The sequence below is a fragment of the Symphodus melops genome, assembly GCF_947650265.1.
Source record: "Symphodus melops genome assembly, chromosome: 23".
NCBI classification, from domain to species: Eukaryota; Metazoa; Chordata; class Actinopteri; order Labriformes; family Labridae; genus Symphodus; species Symphodus melops.
The window spans coordinates 5,994,854-6,010,098 of record NC_136713.1 but is presented as its reverse complement, the minus strand read 5'-3'; the positions used below and the strand labels follow the sequence as shown (position 1 = coordinate 6,010,098).

The 15,245-nt window shown below is 42.1% G+C and overlaps 1 protein-coding gene across 2 annotated transcripts in view; it reads right to left on the bottom strand.

The window, feature by feature from the left end:
* Positions 1–14,783, bottom strand: part of LOC306818462 (rho GTPase-activating protein 6-like) — a 65,280-nt gene extending 50,497 nt beyond the window's left edge. For both annotated transcript variants that reach the window (XM_079336058.1, XM_079336059.1), the window contains exon 1: positions 14,087–14,783. In XM_079336058.1, coding sequence (XP_079192184.1) covers positions 14,087–14,581 — 495 coding nt within the window. In that variant the 5' untranslated portion in view covers positions 14,582–14,783. The remainder of the gene's footprint in view (positions 1–14,086) is intronic.
* Positions 14,784–15,245: the final 462 nt, after the last annotated feature.

Below are 15,245 nucleotides of genomic sequence, written 5' to 3'. Positions count from 1 at the left end.
TAACCTTTGAGTTGGGCACATTTCTCTGGAAATGTCACTAAGTCAACCCAATACATCCATAAATACCCATAACATCTGGTTATGCAAAGGTAAGGCTGATGCTGAAGCTAAATGACGTTTTGCGCCTCCGAACATCTTTATTGCTGTTCTTTTTTTTCATCCTATTCGTCAACGTTTGTCGTGTCACATTTTTCCGCCGAGAACGTTCACAAACTGCGTCACTGCCTTCGAGATGTCTAAACTATCTTTTTAATGCTTACGTTAGAGATGGATGCTTTCTTTGTTCTCGCTCCTACAGCCAGGGTCAGTGTGATGTTTACATCGCTGAGTTGTTGCCACGGCAACAGGCAGAACCTCACAGTCAGAGTCTGCAGAGATGAATTCAGAAATCCTTCAGGGGGAAATGTGAAAACAAAGAGAGAGCTTGATTTTGTGCACTTGCATTTGGCTCTAAGGTCCTTATTGACGGCTCCTTTAAATGCAGCACGCTATTATTTAGCGTGCTGTAACAGTAACCCTCATTCAGCAGAAATGTAGCTTTTCAGAAATCTTCACAATATGACTGCTTACATCTTAAAACAAACCAGTGTACCAATTTTTATATTGGATGGGATAAGTCACATTTATTTATGGAGAAGAAAACTTCATTTTAAAAAAATAGCAAGTAGCAGCTAACTTACATATCAAGCAATACTACAGGCCTGTAGGGTCAGTGGGCCCTTCAGAGAATAAACCTTAGAGGCGAATAAGCTGTTAAACAAACACATCTGGAATGACCTACACCATACAAGCAAACTGCAAAGTAGCACAGAAGCTGTTGTGATATTTGTACTCTGCTGTAATGTGCACAGGTCTACTGATATTACCCAGGTTAAACGTTGACCTATGGTTTCTTTAAACCTGTGTTCAGGTTAGTGGACACATATTGGAGTGGGGACAGTGGCTGTAGTTAGCTGTAACAAATGCATCATGCATGTGCATCTTTGTAAGTTGCTAACAAATGCTTAGAATTTTGGCTCCCACACTATGACCATACCACATATACAAAATACATCAGGATATGTGATGTGACACAATGCAAATGCTGCATGTAACCTAAGCTTTGCTCTGTTTACATTGTTTAATGCATTGCAATTCATGTCTCTTAGTGAGTAGGAATATGAGTATGTTATTGTCCATTTAGAAGGGCGTTGATGTCTGCACTTTCATCACTGCTACCCACAAACCTACTTTTCCCTAAAGTTATAAGAAACTACAGGACAGGGCAGTCATAGAGGGGTTTAAAAACAAATGAAACTCCCTAATTTATGCCACGTGTTGAGATCTTTTCAGGTTGAAAGACAGATTTTTTAAACATCTCTGTCCTTCATTCAGTACAAGTCAGCGTCTGGAAAGCCCATCGTACAGTCATGTACACAATGCATCCTTTAATCCAAAGTGGAATCCCATCTAAACTCTGTAAACACACTCGATGAACCAAAGTTAAACATGTATTTAGTCATGTTATAATCGCCGGGCATTCTGGTCTCTCTCTCTCTCTCGTCTCCTCCGTTTGCAAAATGGAAAGATTTAATAACTTCATGAAACCAAAAGGCATGAAAACATGCAGGTAAACATCCAAATTCACACACACACACACACACACACACACACACACACACACACACACACACACACACACAGACACACACACCATATGACTGCAGTAAGTCATTTCAGAGCCTATTAAATCTCCATTAACACACAGCCTCCCTGCTAGCCTTCACTAATCCAACCCAGGTGTGTGTGTGTGTGTGTGTTTGGGAGTGTTTTTACCCAAACTCTAGTTACTGCTACTTCACTCTCATTTTTCATTTCTTTTTTGTCTTCCACTTCTTCACTTCTACCTCTTCTTCTTCTTTTTCTTCTCTCCTCTCTCTCTACGTCTCCTCAGACAAAAGATTTCTCATGCTCTCCTTTGGCAACTCTGCAACACCAAACCTCCTCCAATTAGGTCAAATTAAGGCAAATTGCAGCTCTCAGCGGGAGGCCAGACTGACACACCTCATTGTTAATCTTATTGTTGTTTTTTTTTGTTTTTGCATACTTCTGGGGGGAAAAGGTCATTTCCTGTTCCTGGAATTTCCTTGAAAAAAACGATTGTCCTTCTTGACGTTAGGTTGTACGAATATGTGTCCAAAGAAGAAGTTACTAAAGTGATAAAACAAAAAAAAAAGCATCACATGTTTTATCTTATCCTATCGCATTGAATCGCATCACATTCTATCAAATTGTAGATCATATCTTATTGTATAGTATCACATTGTGTATATTATCGCATGGTGCCACATCATATATTATTGCATGTCTCATACTATTGCGTCGTGTTGTGTCATGGAGTCGCGTTGTGCCAAGTTGCGAGCCAGTGATGCGTAGTGTCATGTTGCGCTGCGGTTTTGTGTTGCATTGCGCCGCGGTACGATGCAGCATGTTGTGTCGTGTCGTGTCGAATCGTCGTACCATAATCAGAAAGTACTCGAGTCACATGACTTGACTTGTTTGATTCTCACCGCAGTGACTTGCGACTTGCTTGAGACTCGAAGGTGGAGACTTGCTCGCGTCTTGTACATGTGCGACTTACTCTCTTGTCTGGAAAATACAATACAAACAGCCTGAAGCCTCCAAAATATGAACTTAAACTCATTTTATTATCAGCCAGAGCCGGAACACAATTTCTGCTCTTCAACATTTTTTTTTTTTTTTTTACTACTGTATCTTGCAGGGACTACTGGATCTCAGAAACTAATAACTCATGCACACAACTTCTGTGCGTCCCTCCTTGACACACACACATTCATGTTCTGGGAAGGTACTCTGCAGGAGAGAATATGATTTCTGCTTGGAAGTGACGCTAAAGCAGCACAAACACACACTGTTATGTTTCTGAGTGTGTGTGTGTGATGATATGTGGGTGTTGGTGACAGTCCAAACAAGTCCTCTCCACTGGAGATCTCATATGAGAATACTTCACCAGTGTGTAATAATAACAACAGCACATTTACAAGAAGGTCTTTATTGCTTTAATGGATAAACCAAACAGGCCAATTTATTAGAAAATCTATGCAGCTTGATTTGCAGCTTGAGTAATGCCTCTCAGGTAAATGTTTGCATTTGTTGTGCAAAGCATATTTTTTAAGTAGTGTGAAAAAGTCCCGCTTTCCTTGTCCACTGCTTTTTTTTTTTTTTAAACCGTTTTGTTTGGCCTCAGTGCTGTGAAATATGCCCAGCCTGCAGCTGCTCTCGGCTATTATAATGTTTTGGTAAGATAATCGTGACACAGACAGGCCGAGGAGACAGATGTGCGCAGCTGTGACCGTCCACAATGCAGCCCACCCACATTTACACCGTGATTCATCATCCGTGGCAAACACTGCAGAATGTTCCCAAAGTCCGGCCAAGTCGTAAAATATTCAGGAAAAGATGATTGGCACACTCTGGTGGCCGAAGTGAGTCACTACAGAGTGTTTTTATTTTTTTTTTTTAATGAACCCTTTTCAAAATCCACTCTTTAATAAACTGGTTGAACATGTGTGTGTGTGTGTGTGGGGGGGGGGGGGGGGGGGGGGGGTGCTTGGTGGGTCGGTTGGTGGGTCGGTTTGTACCCACGTTTGTACGAAACGTTCATCTTTTTAAAGTTGTTTAAGGTAACCTAGAGACAGAGAGGTGTCCCTATATCAGACACACACATCTTTAATGGCATTCATCAAGTTCTATGGACTTGGAAAGGGCAAACTACAAGTGTATTAAAGATTATGTAGAAGATAGGAAGTGATATTCATTTGAATCTTCTCCTTTAATTAAACAGTATTGTATAGTATTGGTTGTATTTGAATGAAACACAGCACCTATTAAGTCCCATCATGCACTTTTTATCAGATTTTTTTTAATGGATGGATCGTTTAGTTTCTTTGTATTAAGGCAAAGATGTATGATATAAGGTGAGCAAGTTCAGTGTCTCTGTACTTCTTCAAACACTCCACCAGATGGCGTTAAAGGACTCTCGTCCGCCTTTCTCACGAGTCAACGCTTCAGAATTAAAAAGTGGCTTCCCTTCCATTGGACTACGAAGTTCACGCCTCACAATTGAAGTCGAGCTTTAATCCTCAGCTCACACACTCACACCTGCAATTGATACCCCCCACCTCCAGCCCCCCTTGCCTCCTTGCCTGGCCTCTGAGGCCTGAGTGTTCCTCCCTTTTTTCTATTTATAGCCACAGAGCTCCGGCTGTGTCTGAAACTTCTGCTGTCTCTTTTTGTTTCGCTTTCTTACTGTCTGACAGATTTTGGGGGGAAGGGGGTAGCGGGTGAGGGGTCCGGTAGTTTAAATCACTTTGCCTGTTGAGGCCGAGGGTCACGCTTACATGTATACTCCGATGTCAAGGAGGCCGGTGTGACAGGCAGGCAAAAAACAGAATTAAAATCATTCCACTGAGCTATTCTTACCAGATGTTTAATTATGAAATACACAAGAAAAAATCTACAACCACGAGTCCTTAAATCGACTTCACTTCTAATCTGTACGTCACAACGACCTCCTGTAGAAGATTTATGCAGCTCTCTACCGACTTTGTAACTTTAATCGGTCTCATCCTTTTTTCCCAAACGTTGATACTCGTTGACACTGCGTTGGCCAACTGATGGAGCCAAACTTGCTCTTAACAGATGATAGTGAAGGGCTGCCTGTTTAAGGATCAGCGAGGAGATACAAGGGGATAAAGAGACACACGCATGTTTGAAGGGACCACTTCGTGTTTGTGGGATTGTGGGGAGAAAATCTGAATGAAAACCTTTTCCAGTTGTCCTACCTGTTCGGCTTGCCCTCATCTTCCTTATAGATGAGCTTGTTTTCAGTAGTGCAATCAAAATCATGTTCAAAGAAACTTCACGTTCACTTGGGATGTCCCAAAGCCATAAAGGCCGAAAAAGAACGTTTCAAAAAAAGTTCCTGTGGCTAGAAAATCAAAGAACAAAGCCAATATTTCAGCTGATCTCAGCATATCAGAGGAAAAAAGTAGAGGAGTTTAGACATGCAACGTTCAAACAAACGATGTTCAGATATGTTCCACTGATGTGGAAATTTTGAACCACCTGAATCAACACTAAATGGAGTTTAAAAGGTGATACTGATTTACGCAAGTTCAAAAGTGGCTCCATGTTGGTGGAAAAATTGATGCATGCTTTTAAACGGAATGATGTAATGTTTTGCTGCCTTTCGCTCAAGCTGGGGATTAGAAAAAAAGAGGTTTGGAAGGATAAATGAAAGGGTGAATAAAGCCAGCATGTCTGTTAAAGTGAGTCAATAAAAGTGGCAGAATGGACAGGAGGAGCTAGCTTCTGAAAACTGGGCAGAAAAAAGGGATGGGTAAAGAAAGAGGAAGACAGGGGGGGGGGGTCACTTGGTCAGTTGCTGTCCCTCTTTCAGGACGTGCCCCGGGGCTCGCCGTGGATCTCTGACCTGGAATTCCAAATAAATAATTCCCTTAACTCTCCCGACTGAAAGAGCCCCTCACACAAACACATAGAGAAAGGAAGTCAATTTGAACCATGTCTCCAAATCCACGGCTTATTCGAAGTTCTTCTCCAAGTATTCGGTATATTTGATCAACAGACGCACGATAATACCGCAGGGTTAAATGCCACACACACTCACAGGTAGTAAGACTGGAAGTTTAGCTGTCAGCGTAGTCCAAATCCTGCAACGTGTGAGCAGGAAGATTCAGTTAATCTTTCCCAAATACAGCATGAAACACTTTAATTCAGAGAAAGCTCAGAAAAAGCTCTCCAGTAATGAAAGCGTGGACACCATCACACACTAAAGAGGCAACAATTTTGAACGTAAAGTCGGCAAAGTAAGCAGGATGTCCTTCTCTGAACCCAGATGTGCCCAAATCACAAACCAGTATATGGATAGAAACTGGACCTTGATAAAATCAGTAAAAAGAAAATTGGATTTTATTCCTTTGGGCTCATTTTTCAGCAACAGGACAGGATATGAACATGTAGCGTCCTCCTGACATTCCTTATGATTGCGGGGCGCACAAACACATGCTCGCCGAAACAAAAAGGAACACACCAACTCTTCTGATTGGCATCTAAAGATGTGCAGAAAATTCAAAATTGCAAGTGAAAAATGCTACTCAATTGTCCACATCCAAAGGTCAGATTTTGTTGTCGTTGTAACTTTCTCCATGTTTTAGTACTCTAATGTATTTGACTGTTTCCATTGATGTTTAAACTTTCAGTCATCACGCTATGCAGTTTTGGGCCGAGCTATTTTTCTCGGAAACTTACGTTGTTTCTTCTTGTATTCAATTTGGCTTTGATGGTGGTCTGAAAACTTTTGGGGGTCATGAATGCCTCCAAAATTTCGTAAATCTCGCACATCCGTTTATTCCCAATGCACCTCACAAACACATTGTGAGTCACTGTTGTCATTTAAAAGCCTAACTTGCTGCCGGAAATCCAGGAAAAGGTTAGATCGTAGATCCGGGCCTGCTCCTGACGCAAAAAGTACGACGCTCCAGTCTGCGGTATTGCAAATGAATAAACGTCACCAGCTCCTCCCACTGGCTCGAGGACAATTCGCTGCGTTCAACAGTTCCAAGATAAACAAAGACGCTTGTGTGTGAGATGTTGTGAATCATACTCACAGTTTTACACTGATTTAGAAAAAATACTTAACTGCGCCACATGCGAAAGGATCTTATGCATGCTTCCCCTCTGGCCCATGACAAACCACATTAGAGAGAACATTAGTGGAGACAAGGGTCACTGTAAATGCACACACACAAAATGCCCAATGGGATGGACGTTTTTGCCTCCAAGACCTAACAGCGCACAATTAGATCATCCACCCTCTGCTTTCGGATTCTCTCCCACACACACTAAAAGTAACTCAACACTGTATGCTTTCTCACTGGAGGAGAGCTTTAATCTGCAACAGGCAGAGGGACACAGAGAGAGATTCTGGCTGCGGAAATGAATGTTTGCTTTTCAGCCGTCTCTATTTCGAACCGCTCTCTCTCTCTCTCTCTCTCTCTCTCTCCCTCTCTCTCTTTTGCCATCATTGTTGAGAAAACATCCCAAAGGAGACGTGAGATTGCTAAACCTAAAAACTGCCAAACAAGCCCCGTTGTTTCATATGGTTCCTTTCAAGAGCATATTCTTGTCAAAAAAATTACCACCGTGACTGAGGTATTGTGTTTCTGTGCGAGAGGCTTAAAATATTCTTTCTCACACATTGTGCAGTGTGATTGGGTCTCTTAGGTACAGTCATCTCATTGGAAACAAATGTTGATGTCATATCCTATTAGCCTCTAAACTCGACGCTATGATAGTTTGCCCTACTTCTTAAAGGTACAAGAAAAGGCAGCTGAAAAGAAAACCGGAGACTTTTTGTCTTTGTTTGTTTTGTCACGGCGGCCACCACGACAGACACGTCGCCGTGGAAACACAGTATGTGATCATGTCACGATTCTGACTATTTGATTTTTGTTTCCGGGAACAACGCCGTTTCCGAACAGCGCACAAGGGCGCTTTAATACGTAGCATCTCGCATAACGAGAATTCTCTGCTTTGTAAAAGTGCTTTTGTACTGAAAGTGGACAAGCGGATGTGTGGCGCTTTGTGTCGCGTTAGTATTTCGGAGGCTTTGTAAATACAGTCTGGACGCCGACAATGTCACTATGCATTCTGCAACTTAGCATAAATTTGTAGTCACTTACATTACGAAGGGTTGTGTACACTCAACATGCCTCATATCCCTTGAAAACAAAAGTGATAAATAATTTTTTGTGAAGAAGCCCTCGAGCTAAAACTGCTGGAAAAGTGGAAGAGCGGTTCATGCTACCATTGGCTGGCGCCATGTTTCCCTCCCTCGTAAGGGGCAGACAAGTAGTATTGTTGGATTTGTCAAGTGTGAATTCAACAGATTTTTGACTGATGTATTGAGATAAAAGTATGGCCTCCTCTGCTGTCCCGTTTGTTTAGCGTATTCATTTCAAGCACTCTTTGTCTACTCCTTGACAAAAAAAACAACACGTCTATTAACCTGTAGACATTAAGACGCTTGATTCATTGTATTGGAGGTAGCTCCAAGCCTAATACGTGCCAGAAAAATTGCACCCTCTGTGTTCCAGTAAATCCCCCTCAAAAACAGAAATCAGTCCGGTCTGTCATATTAACAACCAGGCCTATTAAACTTAATTAGGACTATAATCAAACTACAGCCTGTGCAGACTCACATTCGTAAATCCAGAGCTTCTCCCTGGAGGGGAGTTGTACGAGAACACATTGCAGAGGTCATCCTTACAATTACAAGGAATGTTTGGCTCCACACAACAACACTTTAATTGCTTTTTTTTTTTTTTTTTTTTTTTTTTTTGCAGTTGGTCAAATAGTAACGCATACCATTCAGAGAACAAGTTATGCAAAAAGAAAGTCCACATGAAGGTTTTGAGCTGGTCTCATTTCTTATTTTGGTCAATTTGGATTGGTTAGCATCGATGAATGCATTAAAAAAGAAGAAGCCTGATTGCAGCTATGGCTTTAAGAAAACTGCAAACAGATCCATGTCAGGAACCACGACTGTGAGCCAAGAAAATCAGCCTGTCCTGACTCACGGTTTTGGTGTTTTGACGGCTCTTGCACCAGCGTTATGACATTTCTTAATTGGCTTCTTCATCTATACTTTGGTTGACGAGCTTTTCACTCCCCCACCAGGAATTCTTTCGTTTTTGTTGAACCCAATAGTGAGATTTGTGAAACCTAGCAAACCTTGGCTGAACCATCCAAGGCTGTGCATGAGTATGTTTTCAGCGTGTATTATTGTGTTCAAGAATTCCAAAGATGTCAAACCATCAAGGTCGCGTTCCTCCAACGCAGCCTCCTCACTTTGAGGGATCTCTGGGAGGAAATCAGGGAGGAATGGCAAAACGAAAAGCTGTTTGGTTCACAAGTTCAACGGCTTTCTGTTTCATAGAGCATTTCCAAAATCGAACTGAAAGAGGGAATCTTGCACATCCAGATATGCAATACACAGTGTAAAACTGTGATTACATTGATTTCTGAAAGTCTGAGAATACGTGACAAGAAAATTTATTCATACAACTGAACTTAATCTTTGTCTAGGACCCTGTCTGTGCATGAGTGTGTATTTCGGCATGTGTGTGTCCATGTCTATCAAACAGAGTGTAAACTAAATGTTCCCCTTGCAGGATTAATAAAGTATGAATTATTATTATTATTATTAAATCCTACACATTACAATAGGTTAAGTTACGTCACGATATCATAAGTTACATTAAGATGCATAACAATATATTACGATAGATTAGATTAGAATGCGCCATATGTCACCATGTCTTAAGATGCATTGCGAAGTTTAAGGCCAAGTTTATGCACACACATTTTACAGGCATCAGTGCTTATGTAAGATATTTTTCTGATTATTCATAACTCAGTTAATAAACAACGGCAGATTAATCATTGCATACCGCACGTGATAACCTCACAGTGCTTTTCATCCAATATGTTATGCATCTAAATATTCTCTCATCTCCAGCCAGAAAACCACCCAAAGCACTGAGAACACTGAAGTTCAAATAAACAGATTGGTTACAGTTTTTTTTCCCCCCAAACCTCGTGTTGTTGCATTATTAACACTGTGATATGGACCGCTTCTGTTAAAAACAAAAAGGAAAGAAAAAGAAATCTCAACTATTGGCTCCTGGCAGGGAGCCATGACCTGTGTCAATGCTCCATCTTTCACGGTTCATCGCGTAAGCAATTGCAAACATGTGCAGCAGCTCAAACTGGAGTATTTTTTTTTTTTTTTAAAACAGTGTTTGAATCAGAACGCACGCTATCTGATAAATGAAGCATGACGCCCGCAGTTTGAAAAATGATATTATAGCACAACTATGTTTCAACACAAATGTTGTTAATGAGATTTTTCACATACCATGTGAAGGAATATGGAAATAAATCACACTAATGTTACACAGGAAATTTTACAAACAGCCAACAAACTGTCCGAGTAGAGTTGTTTTGGGTTTTTTACTTCGAAGAAGTGAATTTAGCCTTTAAAGGAAACAATTTCTCTGCGTCTTGTCTCAGCTGTCTTTTAAGAGGGGAGATCATGTTGATCTAAATTTCGAGATGTTTCTCGGTAAAACCATTTCAGAAGACAGCACATCAATTAAAGGTATAGTCCATAAAGCTACCACACACTAAAATGCTGATGTGCTGCTAGTATAATGCACATCCGTCATTGTCATATTTAACAAGCATAAACAGAACAGATACAAACCGATCTAATAACCAATAGTTTGCAGGTAAAACCAACAAATTCAAAAAGCAACACATTTGACAATTTCAACCAGATTTTGGAAGAAGAGGTTACACGGGTACAACCTCTGGAACCTGTTTTTGGGGTGGCTTATGTAAGAACACGGAGGGATTGTCTACCCTGGGAACGCCTCGGAATCCCCTCGGGATCAATAAAGTATCTATTTATCTATCTATCTATTTATCTATCTATCTATCTATCTATCTATCTAGGAGGAGCTGGAGAAGGAGGTCCAGGCCGATTTACTGCACCTGCGACCCAACCTCGAATAAGCTCGAGAAATCGGATGGACGGATTGATGACACTATCGTCATTGTGGGCCACGTATCAAGAAATATCGGCGCTCATCTTATATCGTCGAAGCATGTCACATCTTATCCTATCGTTGCGTGACATATTTTATCATATGGTATTTTAAGTATGGCATCATGACCCTGCAACTCCCGCCCCATGCCTAACTTTCTTTATTGTTCTTTACAGTCGGCACTTCTGTTGCTGACACAACATTTGATTCACTCTGAATGCATTTAAGTTTCACACCCCCATACTGTAGTCAGAAACAAGATCTCGTAATCATCTATTATTGTTTGTTGCTCTTGTTTTAATGGTAGAAATTACATTCAGGAATGACTTTCTACTCTCTAGTCTCTTTCTCTCTCTCATAAAGCATCAGAGTCTAAAAATAACCCTTACAATGTCAACATTGTGGCGTCCCATAAACAGGCAGGATTAAATTGGCAGACCACTGTTTCCTCTCGAAGCCTGTGTGTGTAATATTAAGTGTTTCTCTGGAAAGCAGAGGGGCTGTTAGTGTATGTTTCACATGATTCACTTCCAAACTCCAGTGCATCAACAGTCCCGTTTTGGTTTACTTGGGTGTTTTTGCAAGAGCACGTGTTGAAAATGATGCCCAACTTTAGAGTCATCACTCAACACTAGGAACTACTTCCAGTAACTGACCCTCCTGTTGAAACAACACAGATTCAAAAGGCTGATGGGTAGTTTTTTTTTTTTTTCTACGTCATTGTTGCTTCAATATAAACAGCCTGACCATGGAAACAGCTATGAAGCCATGACGGCCAATATAACTGTCAGACCTTTCTGTTCTGTGTAAACTAATAAATGTCCACTTTGTCTCTGCTTTTCTCTTCAGCTCGTTCTCTCTACCCGTCTCTCTTTTCTTGTCTACCCTCCTTAAAAAGGCATAGCATGAGACTTATGTCGACGCGTTGCCCTCCACACGATGACACGCATGACGGACTGGTCACGTGGTTACCCAATAGTGCCAATCCATGTCAGTAAAAAAGGATGTCTGGCTGGATCTCGAGCAAACGTTGCTCACTTAAAATAATAACAACAAATGAACTTGGCCGTATAAACGTTGCGTGCATTATTGCTGCAAAGCGCCACCTAACATCTCATACTGGGTAAAAAAACAAACAAAAAAAACAGCTGGCTGTCAGTTAGTAGACTGTGACATTCATGTTGAACATCATGGACCAATCACAGCAGATGCGGGTCTATGCCACAGTAGTCAATAAAGGTTCAGAAAAGTATTGCAGCAACTTGATAGATAGATAGATAGATAGATAGATAGATAGATAGATAGATAGATAGATAGATAGATAGATAGATAGATAGATAGATAGATAGATCTATAAAGTATGTGTTACCATACATACTTTATTGAAATTCAAGTCTATTATTAATCTATTATCTGCTAAATTTAGTGCATTCCTTAGAAGTCTATTTACACTTTATTTTATTTTACTTAACACTGAATCTTTGAGCTGTATTTTTACAAACTCTCTGAGGTGCAATAACTTCACGGTCCAGATTGTGCTAATGACTCCAAACCTATGGCCTCGTGTTGTCCTCAGCGGGCCAGTGCAGTAAAGGAGGAGGGAGGGGGGGGGCATGGAAAACATACGTGAGACGGTGGTGGGAAACTCTTTTGAGCTTTTCAACATCTCAGGGAGGAAGAGAGGGAGGAGAGGAGAGTGTGGAGATGTGCCTATCAGTGTGTGAGACACAAATAGAGAGAGAGAGAGAGAGAGTGGAGCTGTTTGTTGTAATAGGAAATGCTGGGACAGCCGTTGGAGGGCTTCATCGTTTTGATCTTGTGACCACTCGCAGTCGTGAGAACCGAGTTCGTGGTCGTTTGTGCTTAAGACCCTTGCATCTGCACACACACGCACTGCTGTAAACAACACACACACACACACACACACACACACACACACACACACTGTTAATGCTCTCAGAACAAGTCAGAGGAAGTTACAGGAAGGCAGCAAAAAGCAGGAAAATCACCGTGCCGGTTCCTCCGTGCATGTGGAGTCGTGCCAACTATGCAGCCTATAAAGCCCCCCCCTTGCCACCCCTCTAAAAATAAGTCAGCCAAGTATGTTTTGTTAAGGATTTCATACGCTGCCCTCCCCTAATTCACACTCCATTTGAAGCCTACAAGAAGACAAAAGGCCAACTTACTCAAAGACGACAACAGTAGGTAGACTTTCAGTTGCACTTCATTGCCCATGTTGTGTTCTTTAGATTTCAAAGAGGGAGGCTACTCACAAGGAGGAATCCAGGTTAGAAGGGTGAAGCCGCACACCCTCTCCCTCCCCTCCTACCCCGAGTTAATTACCAAGGCATGGGCCCTTGGGCAAGACTACCGCCCCAGTTGCAGTGCTGGATGGTTTGATGCTGGATGGATTCCAGGTGCAGATGTCACCGCAGGGTCAACACTCAAAGCTGTCCATTTTTCAATTAGGCTGCATCATCGCCGAACACCTCAACTTGTGATGTCTGAATGGCAACATAAGCGACTCTCTGGCTCAGGGATTCAAACCTCGAGTGTACTGGGAAGAGATTTTAAGCAGATGTTTCTCTTGGCGTGCGCTGGATGAAACTTGCAGTTAAAATAAATTAAGAGTAAAGTCCGCTGATTGCTTTTTTCTAATTGTTCCAGGAGCCGTCACGCTATCGATTGTTTGGATCGACCAAATTGGACGGAACCAATACGTTCTCCTTAGACAGTTTTCCACAGTCGCTGACACTATTTTGGTCGTAATAGTGAGCAAAGTACTGTAGCAATTAGGGTGAAAAGCTGAAATGATAAAGGTAGCGGCTAATGGTTCTTTTTGAGCTCTGGGCAAAGGTTATTTTGGGGGCCCTCCCACCGGAGCTCAACAGGGCAGTGAGAATGAATGGGGCGGGGACGGGGCCCCTTGAGGAAAGTTTTCTACTGTCAATGCAAAATTTGTACATTTTGGGTTGCTGCTATGGTTCAAAGTTTGTTAGCCCTCTCGGGTCCCCTGACTATTCTGGGACCCCGTGCGTTTGCCTGCCTTGCTCGTTGACAAGCAGCAGCCATGGATATAGGAACAGGTGGTTTGTTGCTTCGTTTGTGTGCAGCATACTGCTGAAATAGAACTGCGATGATTGCAGTCTGAAGAACATTTCTTGCAGAATATTCTGATGAAAATGTACCTTTGTCTGTCTTTTATGAAATTCACTCAGAATTGTTAGATTGTGTACTCGTTTATGGACAAAATGAACAATTTAAAGATGCCATGCAAGGCGTCGGAAATGTACAATAAACAATCGACAGATCAGTAAACAATGAGTTCCTCGTTAGTTGCATCCCTGCGTCCAAACGAAACGTTAAGCTTTGCATTGAAGTTTAAAAAGCTTTACCTCTGATTTCCACACAACATAGGCGTGAGAGCTGGACGGCTGCGATTTCCTCTGGAGCCACCTCCGAGGGGAAAAGAGCGTGCCAGTGCTCCCGGACTGCGCTGCAGCCGATCCCCGCACCAGAAATGGTAAATCCCCGGCGGTATTCCTTTTTGGGCGCTTCCCGAAATCATAGTCAAAGCTGAAGTTGGACGATGGCGAAACATCCAAAGGTATAGAAGGGGAGGAAATAGACGGTGAAATCGGCTCTTTCAGTGTCGGGATTTTGGTGCGTAAAGACGCTTTCACAGCCGAGCGCTCTGATGACGCACCTGTGTCCACAAACGCCGGTGAAGACAGCGACGCGCCGCTCACTCCCTCGCTCCCGGTCCCGCAGTGTCTTATGATTGCTGGGTCCAAGCTCCGGGTTTGGCGTAGCCTCCGCTTGTTTATGGCTTTGGAGGCAGGAGAGGAGCAGGAGAAGACGCTGTTCAGGAGTCCTTGAGCGGCAGACATATCTCCGGATTTTGGATTTCACATCAGCGCTGCGCAACGCGTCTCTCAAAAACTCCCATTCCAGTGTAGAATATGACTATCGGGTTTCCCCATCAAATAGGCTTTCCAAGTGCGTGTTGGGAAAGAACTCGACGGTGCTAAATTTGGCTGTAGATGCTGCGTAAAGTTGAGAAGGAGCAAGTCTTTTCCTTCCTGCTGCGCTTTGGGCATTCCCAAACCAGAGTGGAGTGAAAAGACAGTTTGAGAGTGAGTGTGCAAGAGTGGGAGGAGGTTCGGCAACGTGTTTATCAGTATCAACACACCGTATAGTAGTTCCTCATTAACCGAAAAGTACTTGGTCAAACCCTTTTAATGAAGTTTTCAACATTTCAGTGAAGGTTGCATTTAAATGACTTTACATTTTTCTCACTTTAATTCACCAAAATTCATTCGCAAAAACAGAATTCTCTTGCTCATTTTCCTGGAAAATTTCGCACCTCATACACTCAGCGCAACAGAACAATTGTTCTGCAGCCTTTGCAATAAAACATGTGACACAAGAGAAGTTTCTATGATTAATAAAGTCCTTATCATAAAAAGCAAAGAGACAGACACAATGAGACGGCTCGGGTACTTCAGACAGACATGATTCAGCCGGGGCTGGAAATAGGATGATTAATCCGTG